The sequence below is a fragment of the Mustela nigripes genome, chromosome 13 (assembly GCF_022355385.1).
Source record: "Mustela nigripes isolate SB6536 chromosome 13, MUSNIG.SB6536, whole genome shotgun sequence".
Lineage (NCBI taxonomy): Eukaryota > Metazoa > Chordata > Mammalia > Carnivora > Mustelidae > Mustela > Mustela nigripes.
Window position 1 is genome coordinate 133,842,732 of NC_081569.1, and position 21,677 is coordinate 133,864,408.

At 49.4% G+C, this 21,677-nt stretch overlaps 1 protein-coding gene across 3 annotated transcripts in view; it reads left to right on the forward strand.

Moving 5' to 3' along the window:
- The first annotated feature begins 905 nt into the window (after window positions 1-905).
- MAP3K9 (mitogen-activated protein kinase kinase kinase 9) overlaps window positions 906-21,677 on the forward strand; it is a 73,851-nt gene continuing 53,079 nt past the window's right edge. For 2 of the 3 annotated variants that reach the window (XM_059373842.1, XM_059373843.1), the window contains exons 1-2: window positions 906-1,627; window positions 8,657-9,070. In XM_059373842.1, the coding sequence (XP_059229825.1) occupies window positions 1,222-1,627; window positions 8,657-9,070 (820 nt within the window). In that variant the 5' untranslated portion in view covers window positions 906-1,221. The remainder of the gene's footprint in view (window positions 1,628-8,656; window positions 9,071-21,677) is intronic. The other variant, XM_059373844.1, reaches the window with a different exon arrangement.

A 21,677-nucleotide genomic window follows, 5' to 3' on the forward strand; every position in this document is an offset into this window, starting at 1 on the left:
AAGCCCCAGCAACGCGGTCTCTGGTTCTCTCCGAGTTCTGGAAAGGGACGGTATGGGATCTCCTTTCACAGGAAGCCAGCAACGAGGGAGCTGCGTGAAAGGGCGAGTGCTTCTGAAGAACATTCCCATGGGCCCAAGGAGGGCCTTACGGAGATGAAGTTTCCTGGGTGGGAGTGGGGCCGGAGTGGAAGCGGATCCACCTGGTTGTACGGGGGCAGAGGGCCACCCAAGAGCGGGGAGAAGCCAACTGTAAGAGGGAGCCGCAGAAGAGAGGGCGCTGGCGGGGGAGGTACGAGCTCCCTTCTCCTCGGCTCACTCTCAAAGGCTCACCTCGGGATCAAGAGCACAGGTGCTGCCCAACGGGCCCCCGCGCTACCAGAGCAAACAAAGGGCGCGGCCTCCTCCAGCCTTTTCCGTCCGAAAGGAGGCTCGGCCTTACCTTCGAGGACCCACCCATCCCTTCTCGGGCGCCCATCCAATGGGGCCGCAGCCTCCTCCTGCCAGGAGGTGCTGAACTCTCGCAGGAAATGGACAGGTACCACCGACCAATGGTTGGAGCTGCCGCGGGCCAATGGGAGAGGGAAATGGGTCGACCTGGGGTTGAGATGGGGAGCCCGCAAGAGGGGGCGGGGCCCGGGGGCAGGACACGTAGGCGCAGGGGGTGGAGAGGGGCGGGTCGGTGGCTGGCGGGGCAGCCCCAGCCGCGGAGATAGGAACCTGCGGACGGCCGGCAGCGGCCAATGGGAGGGCGGGTTGGCGTGGGGGAGGGGGGGTGGGCCCGGCGCCGGGCGGCTCCGCCCCTTCGGGTCCGCAGGGCTGGGGCGGAGCCAGGCCCGCGTCAGGTGGTCCCGGGCGTGCGGGCGGTGCTGGGGGCGGGGCGCGGCGCGGAGAGGGGAGCGGCGGCCGGCGGGCGGCGGCGGGCTCGGGCTGCGCGAGCAGGTACCCGCGGCGGAGGTGGCCAGGCCGTCCCCGGGGGGCGAGCACGAAGGCGGGGGCTCCGGCCCGCCGCGCCCCCATGCCGCGGTGAGCGCTCCAGCTCGGCGCACTTGTCGCCGCGCCAGCCCCAGCGAGCCGGCTCTCCACGCCCCGCCAGCCCGGGCCCTACCTGCGGCCGCCGTCGGGGGAGGGGGGTCCCCCCAGCTCTGCGGAGCCGCATGAACAATAGGCGGCGGCGGCTCCTGCGGGCGGCGGCAGCCCCGCACCCTATGGATCGGCCGCTCCATGGAGCCCTCCAGAGCGCTTCTCGGCTGCCTGGCGAGCGCCGCCGCTGCCGCCCCGCCGGGGGAGGATGGAGCGGGGGCCGGGGCCGAGGAGGAGGAGGAAGAGGAGGAGGAGGCGGCGGCGGCGGCGGCCCCGGGGGAGCTGGGTTCCGATGCACCGCTGCCCTACTGGACGGCGGTGTTCGAGTACGAGGCGGCCGGCGAGGACGAGCTGACCCTGCGGCTGGGCGACGTGGTGGAGGTGCTGTCCAAGGACTCGCAGGTGTCCGGCGACGAGGGCTGGTGGACCGGGCAGCTGAACCAGCGGGTGGGCATCTTCCCCAGCAACTACGTGACCCCGCGCAGCGCCTTCTCCAGTCGTTGCCAGCACGGCGGCGAGGACCCCAGTTGCTACCCGCCCATTCAGTGTAAGGCGAAGGCGGGGCCGCGGAGCCGGGCGGGGAAGGGGGGAGTTGGAGGACTGGGGGGGGGGGGGGTGGCGGGGGGGGGGGGGAACGATGGCCGGGGGGGGGGGTGTGTGCGCGCGCGCTCGGGCTGCAGGGGCTGCTTTGGTGGGTGCGCTGGGTGAGATAGAGACGCCGCAGGCCTTGCCAGGAACCTCAGGCGCTTGGGCTTCTTAACCTTCATCTGACCACCTCAGCTGCTCTCCACATCCTGGAGCCCCAGCATGAGAATCTCCCCATGTCGCACTCCCGGCTTCCCCAAATCTGGAAGGGTTTCAGGCCAGCTGGTAGTTTCTGTCATAACCTTAGTCCCCAAATCAGGGACCTTCCCGACCTCTTCTACAGCCTGTCCCCGCCCCTTCAAGGCATTTGCTTTGAAGCGGATAGGGGTGTCTCCCGCAGGGCTGGCTGGGCTGGCTCTCAGAGAAGTCCCGGAAGCCCGTGCGAACTCAAGGCTGAAGTGTCTTTGAAATGTCGTGTTGATTTCTCGGATCGCAGTCTTGTATCTCAGAAGTTGTACCTTTAGGAGTCTCAGTGAGTGATGTGCTGAGCAGGGTGCGAGTGTGTGAAGAAGCCGGTGGTGATGGGTGCAGAAATGATTGGAGAGGGAAAAGTATGTCCTTCCCCCGTGAGAGATCAGGAGCACAAGGTACAGTGGCTAAATCCCAGTCCCTTGACACCCAAGCTGTTCAGATACAACGTTTTCTCCTTTCTTCTCACCCTAGATCCTTGCCTATATTTGGTATTTGCCAAATCTCAAGGGGATCATGCCCACGGGTCCCTCCCAGGGCCTTTCTTCCAGTGTCCTGGTTTTCACCAATTTCCCAGGAGCCCCCTGTTCCACACCCTGCAATGATATTTCCTTTGTTTTTTTTTTTCCAAAGCAGTCAAATTGCCATTGGAATCCCTGAATCAGTTCTGCTAGGTGGCTTTAGGAGATGTAAATATCTACTCGTGCAGTTGACACTTATATTTGATTATTCCCACAATTTCTTCCCTGCTAAAAAGTATTGTTAATACGTATTTATTATTGTTTACTCAATATTTTGTCTACTTTGCATTTTAGTTAATTAAAGAAAATCGTTCCCGAGCACCAACTTTTAGGCATTTAGTTTTTAAATTTCATTTGTAACATTTATCTTTCGGTCCTGTAACTTACTTTCACCTGGACAGTTGTGTTACTTTCTTTAAGATGTTTTCTTTAAATACCATCACTTAATAAGAAAAGCATAACCTCTTTCCTTATATTTCTATTCACCTTCTTTATGGGTGTTTTGACCATCAAATTGGTGTTCAAATTCTTAGTTCCCTTTGTTTCTGTCTCCCTCAATTCAGTGTAAAACTTCCTGTTTCTACATCCTGACCTTTATAATGCCTGGAGGGAACAAATGATTTTAAATGGTTTCTGGGTGTTAATTCTTTTTGGTTTAGTACTGGGAAGGTGAAGACTAAGGGTCCTAGTGTATGATGTGGTGCTGAACTTGGTCACATACTGAAAGAAATACTGGAAGAATGGTCTGGCATATTAGACACAGTGCAATTTTTTTATGCATAAGTCAAAGGTTTGAGGTTCTTTATGGGTTACATTTTGTGATTTTTTTTTTTTTTTTCTGTGCAGCTAATGTCAGAGTGGGAGAGGTGTGTGAGGCTTATGAGCAGGAACTCTGTTTCTTCCATCTCTGTGCCCCCAGCTATCAGAGCAGTCGGTGTGAATATGACTTGGGCTGGAAAAACTCACCTGCAGAATACCAGCCGTGGCCAGGGTGTGCTACGTTAGGAACTCCTTCTCCCTTAGGTACCCAGGACTTAATCTTTATTGTCACAAAAGTTACCTTCCATAGGCCAGATTCCTGATTCTAGAACTCAGATAAGAAAGTAGGAAGTACTTTGTGCTTGTGAAAAGAATTGACTTGCACATGACAGGCGAAGGCCCTGGTAAGTTATTTTATGTAGTCTCATCAGAAGTTCGGAACTTGACTGGAATTAATTCTTGATAATTCAGAAAATTTAATTCCATTCAAAAATCAATTCGAGTGCCTAGCAAAAGATAGATACTGGATTAAATTCCAGGAGATAGGGGAGCCTAGGTGGTTGAGTTGATGGAACATGCAACTCTTGAGCTCAGGATCGTGAGTTTGAGCCCTGCCATGGGGTACAGAGATTATTTAAATAAATAAAACTTAAAAAAAAAAAAAACCCAGGAGATAAAGGAATGATAAGATAAGGGGGTGCTTATAAGTCACACCTGAGGGGGATTGGTGATATAAATACACCATGTTGGCACAATGCTTTGATAAAGATGAACTCGGGAAATTGCTAACAGGTACTCTGATGGGTGTCCTATGTCCACCATTTCAGTTAGTGTCACTTGGAAAATAAAGTGATTGAAAACCTTGTCTCCAGAGACTTGGAATGAAATTGAGCCACTGACAGCTTTTCCCCAGTTACCCTTTTGAACTTCTCTTCTGGGGCATGAATTGTGACATTAGATTATGAATAGCAGACTGTCAGTTAAGTAAGAATGTTTTAGTTTTAAATAATGCTTTTCAGATAGAAAATTTTGTTTCAAACTTTACTCAAAATAGAAGAGGGGGATATTACCAAATTTTGTGACAAACAGGAAATATAATAGATATTCAGAAATCATCTGATATTTATATAGTGTCTTTATGCCCTCCCGTGTGGATAATGAAAGCTTAGCTCTCCGTGGGGCTGACAAATATAAATAACATAGGAGCTCACTCATCTTTTTTTTTTTTAGTGAAAGAGGGAAAATGTACAGTTCCAAATTTATCATCTTGGGACATATACAGTCCTGGGTATTAAAAAAAAAAGTTTCTGTTACAGGAGAATTGTGTCTGTTTTCAAGCAGGGCATAAATTAAGATTATTACTAATTAACATTTTTTTTCTTGCATCCACTGCAAATCTAAGGATATATTTTCAGGTGTACTTGGGATTTTTAAAAAATTTATTTATTTGACAGAGGTCATAAGACAGAAAGGCAGGCAGAGAGAGAGAGTGGAGGAAGCAGGCTCCTGCTGAGCAGAGAGCCCAATGTGGGGCTCGATCCCAGGACCCCGGGATCATGACCTGAGCAGAAGGCAGAGGCTTTAACCCACTGAGCCACCCAAGCGCCCCTGTACTTGGGATTTTTAAATGAGTGAAGTACGTGCCATTCACTTACCCAAAACCTACCGGAATGTGCCCATGTGTCTAGTTTTCAAGAATACAGCTGAGAGAGAATAACATCTTGACTGCCAAAATGAAAGAAGTAAGGTTTCATTCCTGATATTCCTGGAAATATCCATCCACAGAAACTGAAACCTGTGCTGAATGTGGCTTGACCTGATTCTTACTTAAAACCAGGTCTTGACTGCAGTGGGAAAGGAGAGTCCCACATTCTCTTAGCTGCAGCTGAAGGTCTAGTTCCTACCCAAAGGGACTTCTTCACAGGGAAGGGAAAATAAAGTACCTTCCCCCAGGCCCTGCTCATCTGTCTTCTCTCCACTTGCAAGCTGTGTTCTATGCCTTTCTTGAAGGCTGGTCATAATATTTCCTTAACTAGTTAGCAAGAACCTGAGAGGTTCATTTCTACCTCGAGAGGGTTTATTGCTGTCCCTTCCCGGCAGAGGTTTTCGGTCTTCTCTGAAATGCCATCAAAGGAGCTGTCCCTTCAGCACCCAAGTTCGGAATCACTTCTTTTAAATCCTTATACATTTAAAAATTTTCGCACGTCTTGTGTGTTCACAACTATGCTTCAGACCAGAGGAAAAGGTAGAAGAGAAAATACAACAGTTAATTCCATTAAGGAAAAATCGGATATTCAGTTGAGGAAATGAGATGTGTGAATGGAAACTTGTTAAAGAGACAGATATCTTTTCATCAGTGTAAAAGCTGTTAGAAAAAGTGAATGTTCCTTCCCTCCATGACCAAGGAGATGCCTAACACAGTTTACATATTTCTCCAAGAGGGTTTCTTAACACTCCTTAGTATACACATTGTCTTTTAAATTCATATAGACAAGATAAGAATTAGTAATCAGGATTCATTTTAGAACCCAGATGCACTGAAGCTATTTTAAGCAGAGGAAATTTTAGGCACAGGAAACTGGGTGCTTACAGAATTGTTGGAAGGGCAGGGAGAAGGGGCTTTTAGTTGGACCTGTGAGAACGACTCCCAGAACACTGCAGACCTGGCCCACCCAGGAAGCTACTCCTTCTCTAATTGGAAACATACAGAATCAGGAGTTGGTGTTGAAGCTGTCGATTTGGAGAACACCCTGTTGTCATTGCTGTCCAGCTTAGGCAACCACTTGGCCTTGCAGGTTTCCTTTCTACATCTGCCCAGAGCTAGTGATTGGACACTGACATGCAGGAAAACCCCACTTGTCCAAAGTCATGCTTGGCTGGAGAAGCGGCGATAAGATGGTGTCCATCCCACTTCTGCCTTCTCTCTCTTGTGCATCTAATTGGCAGAAGCAGACCTGTAGCAGTCAGAGAGTCTGGGAAATGTAGTTCTTAGCTTTCTGGCCTTTGTACTGCACGATATACTAGAGGATTTTAGAGTGGGTTTGATGGTGAGTCTGCAGGACCAGCCGAAACATTTATTTTTTAAGAGGAGTGGCAGATGAGGTAAAAGCTTGAACAGTTGGAACTTTGGGGGTCAAGATGGGCTAGACTTTTCGTATTCTTTTGTGCATACTGCCACTTGCATTGTAAAAGACTAATGAATATTAGTCCTAGACAGGACGGACATACTCTAATTAAGAAAGAATAGAGTTTTGAGCACCGCCAGCATGTGAATGGTGGTTGGAGATATCCTGGAGCTGGCTGCAGAAGGAAGAGAACAGCCAGCAGTGGGCACTTCCTCTTTTGGTTTTGCCAAAAGTTCAGAAATATATCTTTGTTTTCTTAGTTTTTTTTTTTTTTTTTTTTTTTCAACGTTTTTTTTTTTTTTTTTTTTTCGGGGGTTCCAGTGCATAAAAAAAAAAAAAAATTTAAGATTTGGTTTTGGTTTTTTTCCTACTGAGATAGCCCCCCCCCCCTTTTACTTGACTGCCGCTTACCTGCTGAATGTTCAGCAGGGTGAGTACAGTGACGAGTAAAGCAGGCAGAGTCTACCCTTGTGGATCGCTCAATCTCGCAGGACTTCAGGCACTGAACAGGTTATTAAACCTTGTTGGGTCTTGCCAAACAGACTGTTATGGACGTGTTTGATGGGGGCCTGACCTCATTTAGGCGGGGGTTAGGAAAAGTTCCTCTAGAAGATTTTGTTTCAGCTGAGACCTGAGGGTTGGGTATGAGTCAGCCAGGTAAAGACAAAGAGACTGAGAAGACGGAGCACAGGGTTTTCACGAGAGAAACCTAACATAGCACTTTACTCCTATAGCAACGCCTTATCTAGCCTGAGTTTTCTAATCACTGGTGGCCATTGTGATCTGGCCATGGATCCCTTTCCAAATGGTGCTGAAGATGTAATCAGGTTCGTCCTCTTAGGTTCATCCTCTACATTGGAAAGGAGATGAGTGGTTGGGTGTGGTACTCGGGGACATCAGGGATGGAGCTATGACGCAGGTGACTTCTGCAGTGAGATGTCCCCTGGGAGGCTCCTCTCTGCACGAATTAGTCACCAGCTCCTGGTAGAACCATGTTTGGAAAATATCCTCCCAATTTATTTCCCACCCTCCGTCTTTCCTGCTGCTCGTGTTTGCACCCTGTGCCTGCATGCCTGCCTTATTTCAGTGGCTCCTTAGTGGTTCCTCTTGCAGAAGGCTCCCTGGCCTCCAGGTTAGATGCCCCATGGCTGCCACAATTAATGTCCTCTCTAAGTCACAGTCTACTAGCACTCCCCTACTTAAAAATGCATGAGTTCTGGGGAGCCTGGGTGGCTCATTGGGTTAAGCCTCTGCCTTCGGCTCAGGTCATGGTCTCAGGGTCCTGGGATCGAGACCCACATTGGGCTCCCTGCTCAGCAGGGAGCATGCTTCCTTCCCCCTCTCTCTCCCTGCTTGCTGCTCTGCCTGCTTGTGATCTCTCTCTCTCTCTGTCAAATAAATAAATAAAATCTTAAAAAAAACAAACAAACACATGAGTCCTGTCATTCACAGTGTGAAATTTAAGCCACTCAGCATGACTCTAAACCATTTCACAACCGAGCTGACCCCAACAAGACCTTGAGCCTCATCTCCTATCCCTGTACATATAATCCAGCCACACTGTGCTCCTTGAACTTCTTAATATGTGATATAGTCTCATACCTCTTGTTCTTGCTCATGACCTTCCCTTTGCCTGGATTGTCTTTCTCCGTCCTGATCTTTGCTGCCTGATGAGAACCCTCCCACTCATTTTTCTTTTTTTTAAGATTTTATTTTTAAGTAATCTCTACACCCAACATGGAGCTGAAACTCACAACCCCGAAATCCGAAGTTGCACGCTCTCCCAACGAGCCAGCCAGGCACCCTCCCTCCCACTCATTCTTTAGGACACATTCCCTGAGTTCACTTCCCTGAGAAGCCCTTCCCACTCACCCTCTCAATCCTGTCCTGCAGTGGGAGTTGGTGGTTTCCTAATCTGGTCATATGGCTCTGAAGGCTCTTTTCACACTGTGGTTTTGTTGTTGTGTGTCTGGCTTGTCACTGGACTGTGTGCTTCTCGCCATCGAGTACACAGAAAAACGAAGAAGTCTCCCAAAAATGATCTCCCTCTATGTTACCTTGTATTAAAATGGTGTGTCATGGTATGACATTCTGCGTGATGTTCCAAGTAGAAATTATCACATGAATAGTTATTGAATGCCCACTATGTGCTAGTCGTTAAGATTAATGTAACAGAAAGTAGGTTAGCCACATTTCTTGCCTTGATGGAGCTTACCTTATAGAGGGGAGACAAAAAAGCCAAGGGAGTATAACTTCCTATGTTTACCTGTAGGTAAATGGGTGATTCCGTGGTGTTTTCAGAATGTTTTTGACTTCTTTTTTTCTTCTCTTTCTCAGTGTTAGAGATTGATTTTGCGGAGCTAACCCTGGAAGAGATTATTGGCATCGGGGGCTTTGGGAAGGTCTATCGTGCTTTCTGGATAGGGGATGAGGTTGCCGTGAAAGCAGCTCGCCATGACCCCGATGAGGACATCAGCCAGACTATAGAGAATGTTCGCCAAGAGGCCAAGCTCTTCGCCATGCTGAAGCATCCCAACATCATTGCCCTTAGGGGGGTGTGTCTGAAGGAACCCAACCTCTGCTTGGTCATGGAGTTTGCACGTGGAGGGCCTTTGAATAGAGTGTTATCTGGGAAAAGGATTCCCCCAGACATCCTGGTGAACTGGGCTGTGCAGATTGCCAGAGGGATGAACTACTTACATGATGAGGCAATTGTCCCCATCATCCACCGCGACCTTAAGTCCAGTAACAGTGAGTATGAAGTGATGGGACTGGAGGGCTCACGAGTAATTCTCTACTCAGTCAGTGGCTTCGGTGGGAGTGGATTCCGAAGGAATCTCAGTGGGCAGTGAAACAGGGCAACTCCTTATATAAAACCATTCCATCCTTGAGTTGAGATGTAAGGATGAAATGAGTGCCAAGGAAAATTGGTTTAGAAAGAGAAGAATGAGGCAGCCGAGGGGTTTGGAATAATCCGAAACTCATATTAGCAGGCAGGGGTGGCAGTGTGTAATTCTGATGCGCTGTGCAGTGTATATCCACACATGTAGATAGATAGATGCATAGATTTTTCCACTTTAGGGAAGCAAGCCTGTCATTACAGAAGGGCTTTCCGTCTTTGGTGGAACACCAGGTAACTACAACGCCTCTTTGCATTCTGCCTGACCACCCCAGCTTGAGGTACCCCCAGAGAAGGGTCTATAAGGAAGAAAGGGGCAGGTCATCTAAGCTGTGGGGCCGATTCGGGTGACAAAGTGCCCTGGGAGAGTATGACCTGGCTGGTAGTATTGTGGACTCCTGATAGCCTACGGGTCTTATTAATTAATTGTTGTAACTACTTAGTTTTTAATAGCAGGGAACTGAGAAGTAACTGTTTATTAAACATCCAAGATCCATAAACTGGATTGTAAAGCAGGTGTTAGACATAATTACATGGTGAGTTGGTGGAAACCAGTCTCTTTCCTTGGAGGAAACTGCAGGCGCTGGGACTCTGCTGCTTTTGTGTCGTAATTTGTGCCTCTGTTGCCTGAACTGTGTGATCGAAAGGATGACATTTGTTTAATTGGAAATGCTTAAAATCGTTTCAAGCACCCTTTCTGGAGAGGAGGGCGTTCAGGTTTGGGGGAGGTGGTGTGGGTCGCGGAACTTCACTGTCTGTCTCCTTCTGCATTGAGCCCAGAATTCCTTCAGATTTTATTTTGTTCTGAGAGGTTCCAGATGTGGTTTATTTTCTGTTGACACTACTATGAACATTTACTTTTAAAAATACATTGTTGTTGTTGTTTTGCTGTTGGTTTTTTCTTGGACAGTTGTAATTATTTTTATTTTATTATTCCTTAAAATTTAATTTTTTTATTATTAACATATAATGTAGTGTTTGTTTCAGGGGAAAAATAGATTTTAAAATTATTTAAGTAGATGTTTGTACAAAAATTGGGCATTGTAGATAAAGAGAAGGTAACCAGTAATGTTTTCCTTCAGGGCGTCTAACTATTACATTCCGCATATCCGCTCATGTGTTCTGTGTGCGTGACTTAAAAAATCGTTTTGGAAATCTTATGCTCGTTTTTACCCACCCGTTGGAGAGTCACAACTTCACTGTGTTTCGCAGACCAGGGGATGCTGGCCTGTTTCCCTTGGGTTTTCTTGTTTGTTCAAGATTTTATTTATTTGAGAGAGAGAGAGAGAGAGAGAGAGCAGGTGGGCACGTGTGGGGAGGGGAGGAAGCAGGCTCCCCAACGAGCAGAGAGCGCGATGGGAGGCTCGATCCAGGATCCTGGGATCACGACCTGAGCCCAAGGCAGATGCCCAACTGACTGAGCCACCCAGGTGCTCAGGGTTTTTATTAGGGTTCTGGCGAGTTGGATTTGGTCGCTATCATGTGAGGACAGAATTCTAGGAATCATATGTGTTCATTGATCCACCAGCGAAAAGAGTACGTATACAGGCGGTTGTCTTTGTGGAAAAAAGAAAGTAGTTGGTGATAAACATCTAACTGTTACAAAAGGCTCCGTGGAAAGGTGACTAAAGTGCTCTACTATCCTGCTTTAAAAAGTCACGTGCTGTCACCGGCAGTGGAACACATACAGCATCCTGTGTTGACATACAATCCTCAGTAAGGTCAGATTTGACTGCACATAACCTAAAGACCAAAATAATAGTGGCTAAAACAAGGTGTATGTTCAGTTGTCTTTGACAAGTAGTCTGCAGGGCTTCGGGCATCCCAGTGTCATCAGTCCCGTCCCAGTGCATGGCTCGTGCCCTCAGGCTTGCCTTGTGGTCTTCGATGGCAGCGGAAATGCCAGTTATTTGGTCCAAGTAACAGGCCTGAAGGAGGAGGAAAAGCAAAAGCACAGAAAAAGGTGTTCCTGGAGCCGAGTTGGCTCCTGTCGTCCTCCCAAAAGTCCACCAAAGTGCATCTGCTTGCAGTCATTGGCCAGAACGTAATCAGAGTCGCGGCTGGCGCAGGGGAGGCTGGGAGGTGCAGGACTCTAATCTGGGTGGCCGTGAGCCCAGCTGATCATCAGGGGCTATTACCGAGGAAGAGGAAGAGCAGGGCTGGTGGGGGCAGCAGCTGGCAATCTTCCCATGGGATCTTCATGTGGGACATGCATTGGGAAGAACTGTTTATTTCAGATGTTTAGCATCATTTGGCCAAGCAAGGTTAGCCAGGCCTTGGGGCATGTGGCTCTGACCCCTGATTTAACTAATGGCTTCTACTCCTTTTGCCACATTGCATCATTAGCCCAAACATCACTTCTTAAAACTACTTGCAGAAAGCCCTGGCTTGAATAATGGATTAGTGTCTCTGCTCTGTTAACTGGGAAAAGCCAGCTACTTGATATTGTTAGCAAAGGTGTCCACAAAAGATGGTCTTAGTGGAAACATTGTCCTTTTGGGGCTTAGCTAGATGATTTCAGGATTTGGGCTTGAAGGCATTTGGCAGAATAACAGTTCAATCGCCGTCATTAGAAGTTAAATTAGTGTAAAAACAAGATCGTATGAAAAAGCTTTGGAAAAGGAAAAGCCTTGCCCAAAGTGGAGGTTGTGTTATTACTTTTATTTTATTATTAAATAACTTCTTTCCTCCTCTTAGAGAACATAGAAAAACAGAGAGGTAAAAGCAGTGTGTTTCTGCAGTTTTTGTGTTTATGGATACTTCTTTTTACCCAGAATATTGCACGGGAAGTCCTAGTAACTGTGCTGCTTGTAGTGTGCCTCCATGCCCCCAGACCCGTCCACATATTGTGACTTGTTATGTAAATAAATAGTCTTTGACCGCAAGATATTTAAAGGTCGCACAGATCCCACTGCTTAGATATACTCTGTTAACGAAACCAAACTCGTATATGACAATAATAATAATAATAATAGTAATAATAATAATACAACTGATTCTAATGAAGTGCTCTCTTTATGTTAGGCACGAAGCATTTCACGGCCCTTCCCTTTCATTCCCGTAGCAGCCCTGCTGAGTAAAGACTATGAGTGTGTTTATTTTACAAAGGAGGAAACTGAGGCTCAGAAGGGGTTAGCCATTTCTCCAACGTCTCCCCGCCAGTCCTGAGGGCGGACTTCGCGGCCCGGTCTGACCCCTCGGCCTGTGCTCCCAGTCACCAGGCTGTTGGCGGCACCCAGCTGCTGGGCAGCCGGGGCATTCACAGCATTATTTCCCATGGCCCGTAGCACTTTGGTTTTATAGGATTGGGAGTAGCATTATCCCGCTCACAGAGCCCCAGAATCTACATTTCCTTAAGGTCTGATCGACTCACTCTTGTTTCATAGCTGCAGCGCAGAGGTGAGTGGGGAACTCCCCGTGGTTGGGACTGGTGGCACCTGCCTTCTTTGGTGTGGGCGTCAGTTGAAACTGACATGAGGTCTTTGCTGCCTTGATTCCCTCTTCCTCTACAGGCACTGCCCCGCATGCCGGGCTGCTTTCCTCTTTCCTCTGGAATACCCTCTTTGCCTCCCAGCCACGAGGCCCTCAGCACCGTCCCCCTCGCAGCAGGAATAATCTGGCTTTCAGGGGTGCTCTTGCCTCGGCCCCTGTCTGTCCAAACCCTACCCACGTTCCTGTGCTCGGCGTGAACCCGGCGGTTCCCTCCCGACAGCCTGGCACCGTGGTCAGTGCTGAGCGGTCATCTCAGGCTGGGCACACGCTGCCTGAGAGCACGTGGGAGAACAGTCGGGTGACAAGGGACTGGAGCCGCTCGGCCAGGGGTCGACCCCAGGTGTCTTCTGGGGTCGGGGTTGGTGTGTTTGCGAAGCCGCTGGGGGGAAGCTGTAGGGCTCGGGAGGAAGGATGGGGAAGCGAGTGCGCGCTCCCTCGGGCGCGGGCCGTGGGTAGATGGGACAAAGCACGCCGGCCTGCCGCAGCCTGCCCGCCGCATCCCCCTGGCCGCCTCCCGTGGGCCGGGATTTCAGGAGCATCCCTGAGGCCTCCAAATAGGTTCTGTGTCGTTAACGTCCAGGGGCACGAGTGAATGGGCAAATGAGCCAACACAGGATCCCTTGAACTGGTCTGCTCATGGGGTCGCCAAGTGTGCAGCCCCCCCCCTTCTCTCATCAGAGGATGTCCTGTGTCCTCCGGGACTTTGGAGCCTGTGCCTTTTCATCCTCTATAACCTCCAGACCCTTGTCCCAGTCCTAATGTCCGAGTTCGCCAACGTTTCGGGTGCCGAGGCTGGTATTGTCCCAGTGTGTTTGTTACCAACCTCCAAGGCCTCTGCCCTCTTTTTTCTCTGCACCCTTCCTGGATGCCGGCCCCAAATACCTCCCTGGCAGCGTGTCCCCTGCAGCCAGCCAGAGGGCTGCGAGGTGCTGCGGGAGCAGGCCAACCCCCAGCCTCGGCCGCGTGTTCCCTCCCTGTGAGTTCCCTGCTGCGGCCCTCGGCCCTCGGTCTCCCTTCGTGGGCTTGTTTGATTGGTGGCTCCTCTTGGCAGCTAGGGGCTGAGTAGTGCCCTGCCTCCCGTTTCTGCGCTCACTTGTGCTTTGTGCCCTTTTCACAAGATAAAGAAGCAGAAGCCTCGCTTTCTTGGAAGTGGAAGGAGGACCCAGCTTCCATCGTGCCCTTGACCTCAGGCGGGCTGTAACATTCTAAGCCCTGGAGTATACCTGGACTGGACACTGGCCACAGACCCTGACTGTGTTTTCTGGGGAGGGTTTCTCCGGGCTGAGAGTGTGCTGTGGACCCCACTGGGTCCCACTTGCTGGTGTCCTTCTTCCGGGACCCTGAGGTCAAGCAGATTTCCTACGTGCAGGAGTGAATGAATGCAGGAAGCACCTAGAGCTCGGGGATCCTGGCCGAGAGCAATGCGGCAGGAAGGACTTGCCTAGAAAAGCTTGAGGAGTAGCCATCACAGCAGCTTTTCCTATAGGAGAACTAAAGACACTGTAAAACATTCCCAGGATGGAACTGGGAGGGAGCAAAGTATTGGCCAGAGAACCCAATTCCTAGTCCTTTGTAAGAGTTACTTAAGTGACTTTTTATGTCCCATGAAGCCATCCCCAAATGAGACACTTCTAACAGTACCTGGCTTAGGTACTGCCAGATCTCTCTGCCCATTTTCTGTCCTACTTCTGGGCTTTGTGGTTCTTTGTTTGCTACAGGTTCCTTCCTTCAGAGTTGGAGAGTGATGGACATGTCTTAAGGATTTTTCCTGGCAGAAGCATACAAGTGCTCAACAAATTGGATCATTTTGGTTGTAGGAGGCAATACCTAAGGTTAGCCAGCAGCCACTGGGCATATACCAGACGATTCTGTTCAGTTGATGGGTAGCATTCTGCATGAACACAGACGCATGTTCTGCAAGTCAAATAAAGACATAAGTAAATAAAGCTGAAATGAAGCAAACCATCGAACCTGGTGAGGCCTGGCGGTCTGACCTGGAGGTCCGGTTGCAGCTCCCAGTTCATTCATGTTGCCGGTGCTTTTCCCTTTTCCCTTGGGCGTGGCCATCTCCCGCACAAAGATGGTTCTCCTTTGTGTGTTAGTTTGACTGCTTGGTGTTGAGGATCTGACAGTAAGCGATACCAGACACCTGCAGTGCCCTTAACGAGCTCCCTGTGGGGTCGCAGGCAACGACCTAAGTCAGGACTATGGTGCACGCTGTGGAGGGAAGATGTTGGTACCACAAGAGAATGACAATAAAGGGACCTGCCTGAGAATTTCCTGAGGGAGCAAAGGAGTTCATGCGAAGCCATGAGGGTAGGTGGGGCCTTGGACGCTCCAGGCAGGGAGACCAGCAGACTCAAATAGGAGTCTCAGACTCAAATGCCCAGTGGGAGCATGGCCCCCCAGGAGGCAGGTGATGCCCTTGATGGGGTCCTTTCCTGTGCTTGCCGGGGCTCAGGGGCCACCGAGAAGGATCAGGAAGGACATTGGTCTCTTTGTGGCAGATGTGCCATGCTTTCCTCAAGCTTGCTCGGGAGTGCCTTCCTGCATCTCTGGGAGCTCGGGGCTGGGCGTGGGGGTGGAGGGGCTTCCCTGCGGCTTACCAGGTGTGTAGGAGGTGGCTTGGGGCCCTGGGCAACAGTCCGGCACCTGTAAAGTCCATGTTCCAGTTGTAGCAGGAGATGAAGGATCTTGGGAAATATTCTGGACCCTGAGCCGTTATCTTGGGGAAAACAGCCTCAGTGCGGGGGCAGGTTCAGGGCCAGGAGGACATTTAAGGTGTGTGGGCTCTGACTCCAGATGATGCCTTAGTGTCTTCCCCTTTGTTTGTTTTCTCCGATTTGAGCCGCTTTTGCCGTGAAGGTTGGATCGCGATGTCTTCTCTCCTCCGCGTGTCTCCCCGGGCACACTTGGTAACAACTAAGTAGTGACATCCTCCTCCTTTTGCAGCCGGTCTGTGGCTCCGTCATTGCTCAGGGTCGCGGTCTGTGCTTCAGGATCTCTAGGGAGACAAGAGCCCGCCCGTCTCTCCTTTCCTCCTTATCTCTTGGAAGCATTTCAGTTCCTAACTTGGTATTCTACTTCATTCCCACGAGCTAGCTCAGGGCTGCTTGTGGGGAGAGAAAGTGAGACCCAAGGTGATGGTGTGGGTGGTCTTGTTAATCCAGAAAAAATGTGGCTTCGTCTCCAGGTCCCTCATCTCCTCACCTCGGAATCCCCTTCCCTGTAGAGCCAGCAGCTCCCTGTAGAGCCATACTTGTCCCTCTTATTAGGAAAGGCTGCTAACGTGGCACCATTGAACCCCTTGGCATCTGTGCAGAATGTGTGCATGTTCGTTTTGGGGACAGGGTTGTTACTCTGACTAATCGAAGACTCGGAGAAGGTTGTGCATCAACACTGTTATAGAGAACTTCTAAAACCGGTCATCTGGGTGACAGGAGACTTGGTGGCATAGAAGAACACCGGCCCACCTGCCACCCGTGGCTTTGCCGGGCCGGGTTGCCTTGGGCACATCTTGTGCTTGCTGATACGCGGACCCCTCGCATGTGACCTGAAAGGTTTGGATGAGGGGGTCCCTTCCAGGGGCGCTTCCAGGACTGACATTATGCACATGCGTGTGTTTGGGAGAAGGTGGTGACTACGTGGTCTGTATGTGCATCAGGCCATCACGTGCCCAGGTTCCCCGCTTTCCGGCTTCTGGTTGCAGGGGCTGAAGCTCCCAGTGAGGGAGCATTCTCTGAGAGGTGTAGGGAGAAGACAGTTGACAGGAGCTCCCGGGTGCACCCCTTCCCCTTGGCTGCCCAGGGCACGACAGATGGCTTCGCAGAGAGAAGATGAATCAGGAGGGAGAGTCACAGTAAACCAAGGGCAGCGTTCATCCTGGAGACGGGACATAGTCAAACGCCACCTCTGCCCTTGGGGCTGAACGCGGGGCATTCCAAGGCCTCAGAGCTTTGCTCTAGCCGCCCCCCCCCCCCCACTTAGGGCTTTTTCAGGTGGGATGGGGACCACTTAGGTGTTTGTGTGCCCTAGTCCCCCTGCCCAGCAGAGCCGCAGGAAGACCGTGCTTGTGCGGGCACCGGAGTGTGACAGCAAGGTCTAGAATGAGACACATTAAAGCCGAGGCTTGCTCATCCCTGGGATTTGTGCTGTCTGCAGGATACATGGAGGTTCTGATCTGAGAAGAAAGCATTTCCCCTGAAGCTTGGCTTTGGGAATCCTGAGCCCTGACATTGAGCGTGTGGCTAGCCTCTGGGGGTTCCAGAATCCTTGTCTGTAAAACGTGGACAATACAGGAGTGTTGTCTGAAGATGGTATGAAACTGTGTGTGCCACATGTCCCACGGGGACCACATTCACGACTGACGCTGCACTTCTTTCCTCTTCCCAAGGAGTAGGAGAAACTTCTCGCTATTCCTTGGTATTTTAGGTGTATACAGGATATAGTTGGGTTTCCCTTTTTAAAGTAGCATGAGAGGGACGCCTGGGTGGCTAACTGGGTTAAAGCCTCTACCTTCAGCTCGGGTCATGATCTCCGGGTTCTCAGGGCTCTCTGCTCGCCGGGGAGCCTGCTTCCCCCTCTCTCTCTGCTTGCTGCTCTGCCTACTTGTGCTCTCTCTCTCTCTGTGTCAAATAAATAAATAAAATCTTTAAAAAAAAAAAAAAAGGTAATATGAGGATTTTAGGCGGCCCTGAGCTGCCCTTTGCCCAGTTGGCCGGAGGTAGCTTTACCTCTACTACCGAACCCGGGCAGATTTATGTCAGCCAAAGCCACAGAGGGGGGTTGATAGCCCTCAGCCCCTTCCAACTGTATCTGGGTTTCTTGGGGGTCTATAGCTCCCAACCCCTTCCAACTGTGTCTGGGCTTCTTATGGAAAAGGCCGGTGTTTCTCGCTCCTGCTGGACCTGTGTTAACTCACAGTGCTCGGCCCCCTGAGAAATGCTGCCTTGTTTGTTACGGCCTTTGGCCTGATTGAATGGGACAGCTGGCCAGTTTTATGGCTCTGCTGGCCTCTCAGCTGACAATTAAAATGCTTTTGCCCCAGGAGGAAGGCAATGTATTTCTCCTTTCTCTGCTGCACCGGTCTACGGCCAAGGTCAAAGGGAATGCCTTTTCCACCCCCGCTCCTGGCTTCCCCAAACCCACTTAGCATTCTTGTTGCACAATCTTTTCTACGACTTCTCAGGGTGAGCCCAAGAGATTCTATGTCGAGTTTTGTGGTCCTCCTTTGGCAGGATGGGGGAGCTTGGCTGCCCCTTTTCCATCTCCACGCAGAGCTTTATTGCTGTCGCTGTTCAGATCTGGCTGGGCACAGCACCGCGTAGGTACTCAGGAAGTGCTGGTGGGTTTGGTCATCATGAGTTCCAGCACCGTCCGTCTTCCCATGCATTAACCTCTCCCCCCAATCCAAGGCAATATGTAAACAGTGCCCAAACTCTCCTTTAGAGCCCACATTTAGGATGTGAACCCTCTCTCTCATTGGAGATGAGCCCATGTGAGCTCTGGGTGAGATGTGCCTGTGTCTTGGCTCTATTACTTGCTAGCTGGGACCTTGCGCAAACGACAGACTCCTTGTGCTTTCGTTTTTGTTAATGTTAAATGGGAACAATTATAATTCCACCCGCCTCATTTTATAGGGTAGAGGGGAGGATTCAGTGAAATAATCTAGATGACGCTCTCCGCCCTGCCTGGCACATGCTAAGTGCTTGGTATGTTGATCATAATTCCAGAGGCTGCATTTTCCCCTCAGCCTTTAGAGCCACAATTTGTGATCTTGTACTTTTGAGTATAAATCATCTTGTGCTTGCATTCTCAGCGTCTTAGTCCTGTTCTCTCCGATTGTGCTGTAGGTACTTAAAATTCAAAGTGCGGATGTATACATAACGTGAGAAGAGTTCGACGTTGAACTACAAAGGAAAGTTGCTCTTCTTTACCCTAAACCCTGAGTTGACGTCTTAGAAGCAAGTGAAATTAAGATATGGGGTTCTGTTTTGGTTTTTTTTTTTTTTTTTTGTCTCCTTAGATAATTTTTATTCTGTAAAAACACAGAAATCCCAGTAGAATTCTGGACAACAGAATTTGTTGTCTTCCCACTTCTGCTCCCTGCCACGCTCTTCCACATATCACGGGCAGTATAGGACTTTGCATGTAGCATTCCCAATGTTTGGCAGCAATTGTCTGTTTCTATGAAATCTTGCCTTTTCTTCTTTTTCTTCTTCTTTTTTTTTTTTTTTTTTTCCTTTATAGAGAGAGCAGGAGGAGGGACAGAGGGAGAGGGAAAGTGAGAATCTTAAGCAGGCTCCACACTCTGGGCAGAGCCTGACATGGGGCTTGATCTCACAACGCTGAGATCATGACCTGAGCTGAAATCAAGAGTCAGATGCGTAACCCACCGAACCACCCAGGCACCCTGAAATCTTGCATTTTCTATCCCTAGTCCCTTTCTGGATGGACTCAAACTCCTCTACCGAACAAACCGGAAGGTGTTCCTTGGACCTCAGATAGTCAGAAGCCTAATATCTGCCTCTGGCATTTTGCCAGCCGGGGAGGCTCTGACTCTGTAGCGGGGACCCCAAGCATACCCATGGGGCCGTGGGACCCTGGAACTGGCTGCTCTTGTAATCCAGACCTGTTTCTGCAGATCCCCGTGACTGCTTGCTGCCTGATGTGCCCGATAAGGCAACGTAACAGGAAAAAGTATCAGTGAAAAAAGAAGAAGTTATCCCAGATTGCATAGCGCAGATGCGACTGCTTTTTCCGTCTACGCGATTTGCCTATTCCTGTCTGCGTACCTCGTCTTCTCCTGCCATTTCAGTCCATCTGGATACATTTTATTTTTGTTTGTTTCTGCATTCTGGTAACCTTCAGAATCCAAGAAGGAGGAGAAAAAGATTGTAGTTGGGGGAAACAACAATAATCTTCAGTTTCCAGTTCCATAACTCCCTTTTGTGTTTGTGGGTAAGGTTGGAGCTTAAAGGAACCTTAGAGCCGTGACCACGAGACGTTGAGTGAGTTGCCAGAAGTCGGGCTGTTGGGATGCCTGGTTTCGTGACAGCGTCCTGCCTTTCAGGCGCCCCCAGCCCCTGACAGTGGGGACCTGTTAACTCTGTCACGTTTCCCAGCTGGGTCCCCAGGACTGTGGACGACAGTGGAGTGAGGATCTCCACATCCCCCCGAGGAGTCAGGGATGCCTGGCTCATGGCCCCCGAGGTCACGGCTGAGCTGCCAAGGCTGTGTCTTGAAGTTTCTTCCCTGGGGTGTCTAGAAGAATCCGAGAGTTCAGGCTCTGCGTCTAGTTCCCAGGAAGAAGAAACCGTAGAGACGCCCCACCCCTCCCCCCAGCTGTACTGAGAGTTAATTGACACGTACACTCTGAGTTTAAGGTATGTGATTTGATTCATGTATATGTTACAAGATGGTTACCACAGCAGGCTTAGTCAACATCTGTCACCTCACATAGTTACCACTTTTTGGTGCTAGGAGAAGATTTAAGATTTATTCTTATTGGCAGTTTTAAAGTCTATAATACAGGATAGGGATTTCCTAATGATTTTATTTTATTTATTTTTTAAAAAATTATATTTATTTATGTGAGAGAGATAGAAAGTGGGGGTAGGGGGTGAGGGACAGAGGGAGAAGAAGGTAGGGCTCGATCCCAGGATTCTGGGATCATGACGTGAGCCAAAGGCCAATGCTTAATGACTGAGCCACCCCGGAACCCTTAACATTTTATTTTTAGGTAATCTCTGCAGCCAACACGGGGCTTGAACTCATACCCCCAAGATCAAGAGTCGCAGCCAGCCAGGCACCCAGTACAGTGTTGTTCACTATGGTTAGTCACCGTATTGTATGTTAGGCCCCCCAGAACTCACTCGTCTTTTAATGGGAAGTTTGTTACTCTTTGGCCAGCATCTCTCCATTTCCCCTACCCTTCAACCCCTAGCAACACCATTCTGCTCTGTTTCTGTGTTTGCCTTTTTTGGCTTCCCCATGTAAGTGAAATCACACTGTATGTGTCTTTCTGAGTCTGACTTATTCTACTTGGCATAATGTCCTCAAGGTCCATCCATTTGTCATAAATGGCAGGATTTCCTTCTTTTTTAGGACTCATACTTCATTATATGTGTATATACAACACGACTTTATCTATTCCTCCATAGATGGACGCTTGGATTGTTACTGTATCTTGGTTATTGTGAACAAGGCTGCGTTGAACTTGGGGATGCAGATATGTCTTGGAGATAGGATTTCATTTCATTTGCATATATACCTAGAAGTGGGATTGCTGAATCATATGGTAATTCTACTTTAAATTTTTCTTTTAAAAGATTTTATTTATTTATTTGACAGAGACACAGCGAGAGAGGGAACACAGGCAGGGGGAGAGGGAGAGGGAGAAGCAGGCTCTCTGGTGAGGAGGGAGCCTGAAGCAGAGCTTGATCCCATGAGCCGGGGATCATGACCTGAGCTGAAGGCAGATGCTTAATGACTGAGCCACCCAGGCGCCCCTCTACTTTTAATTTTTTGAGGCACCTCCATACTGTTCTCCATAGTGGCCACAGTAGTTTACATTTGTACCAACGGTGCACAAAGATTCCCTTTTCTTTACATCCTCACTAACACATTATCTCCTACTTTTTGGTAATCACTCTCCTAGCAGATGGGAGGTGATAGCTCATTGTGCTTTTGATTTGCATCTCCCTGATGATTAGTGATATTGAGTAGTTAGCGCCTTGCTCTCTGTGCTTAGGAATCCCGTGGTGTATCAGGAACCATCTCTCTGTCATTGTCAGTTCTCCTCTCTCCCTCAAACTCATAAAATTAATCATAAATTATTGTCTTTCCCAAGTGCATGGCAGTTGGTGACAAAGAAGGGTGACCCATCCAGTCCCATGGATGGTAATGAAAAATCAACTTAAATGTTTCCAAAAGACGACGACTTAAGATTATTAGTGACATTATCTG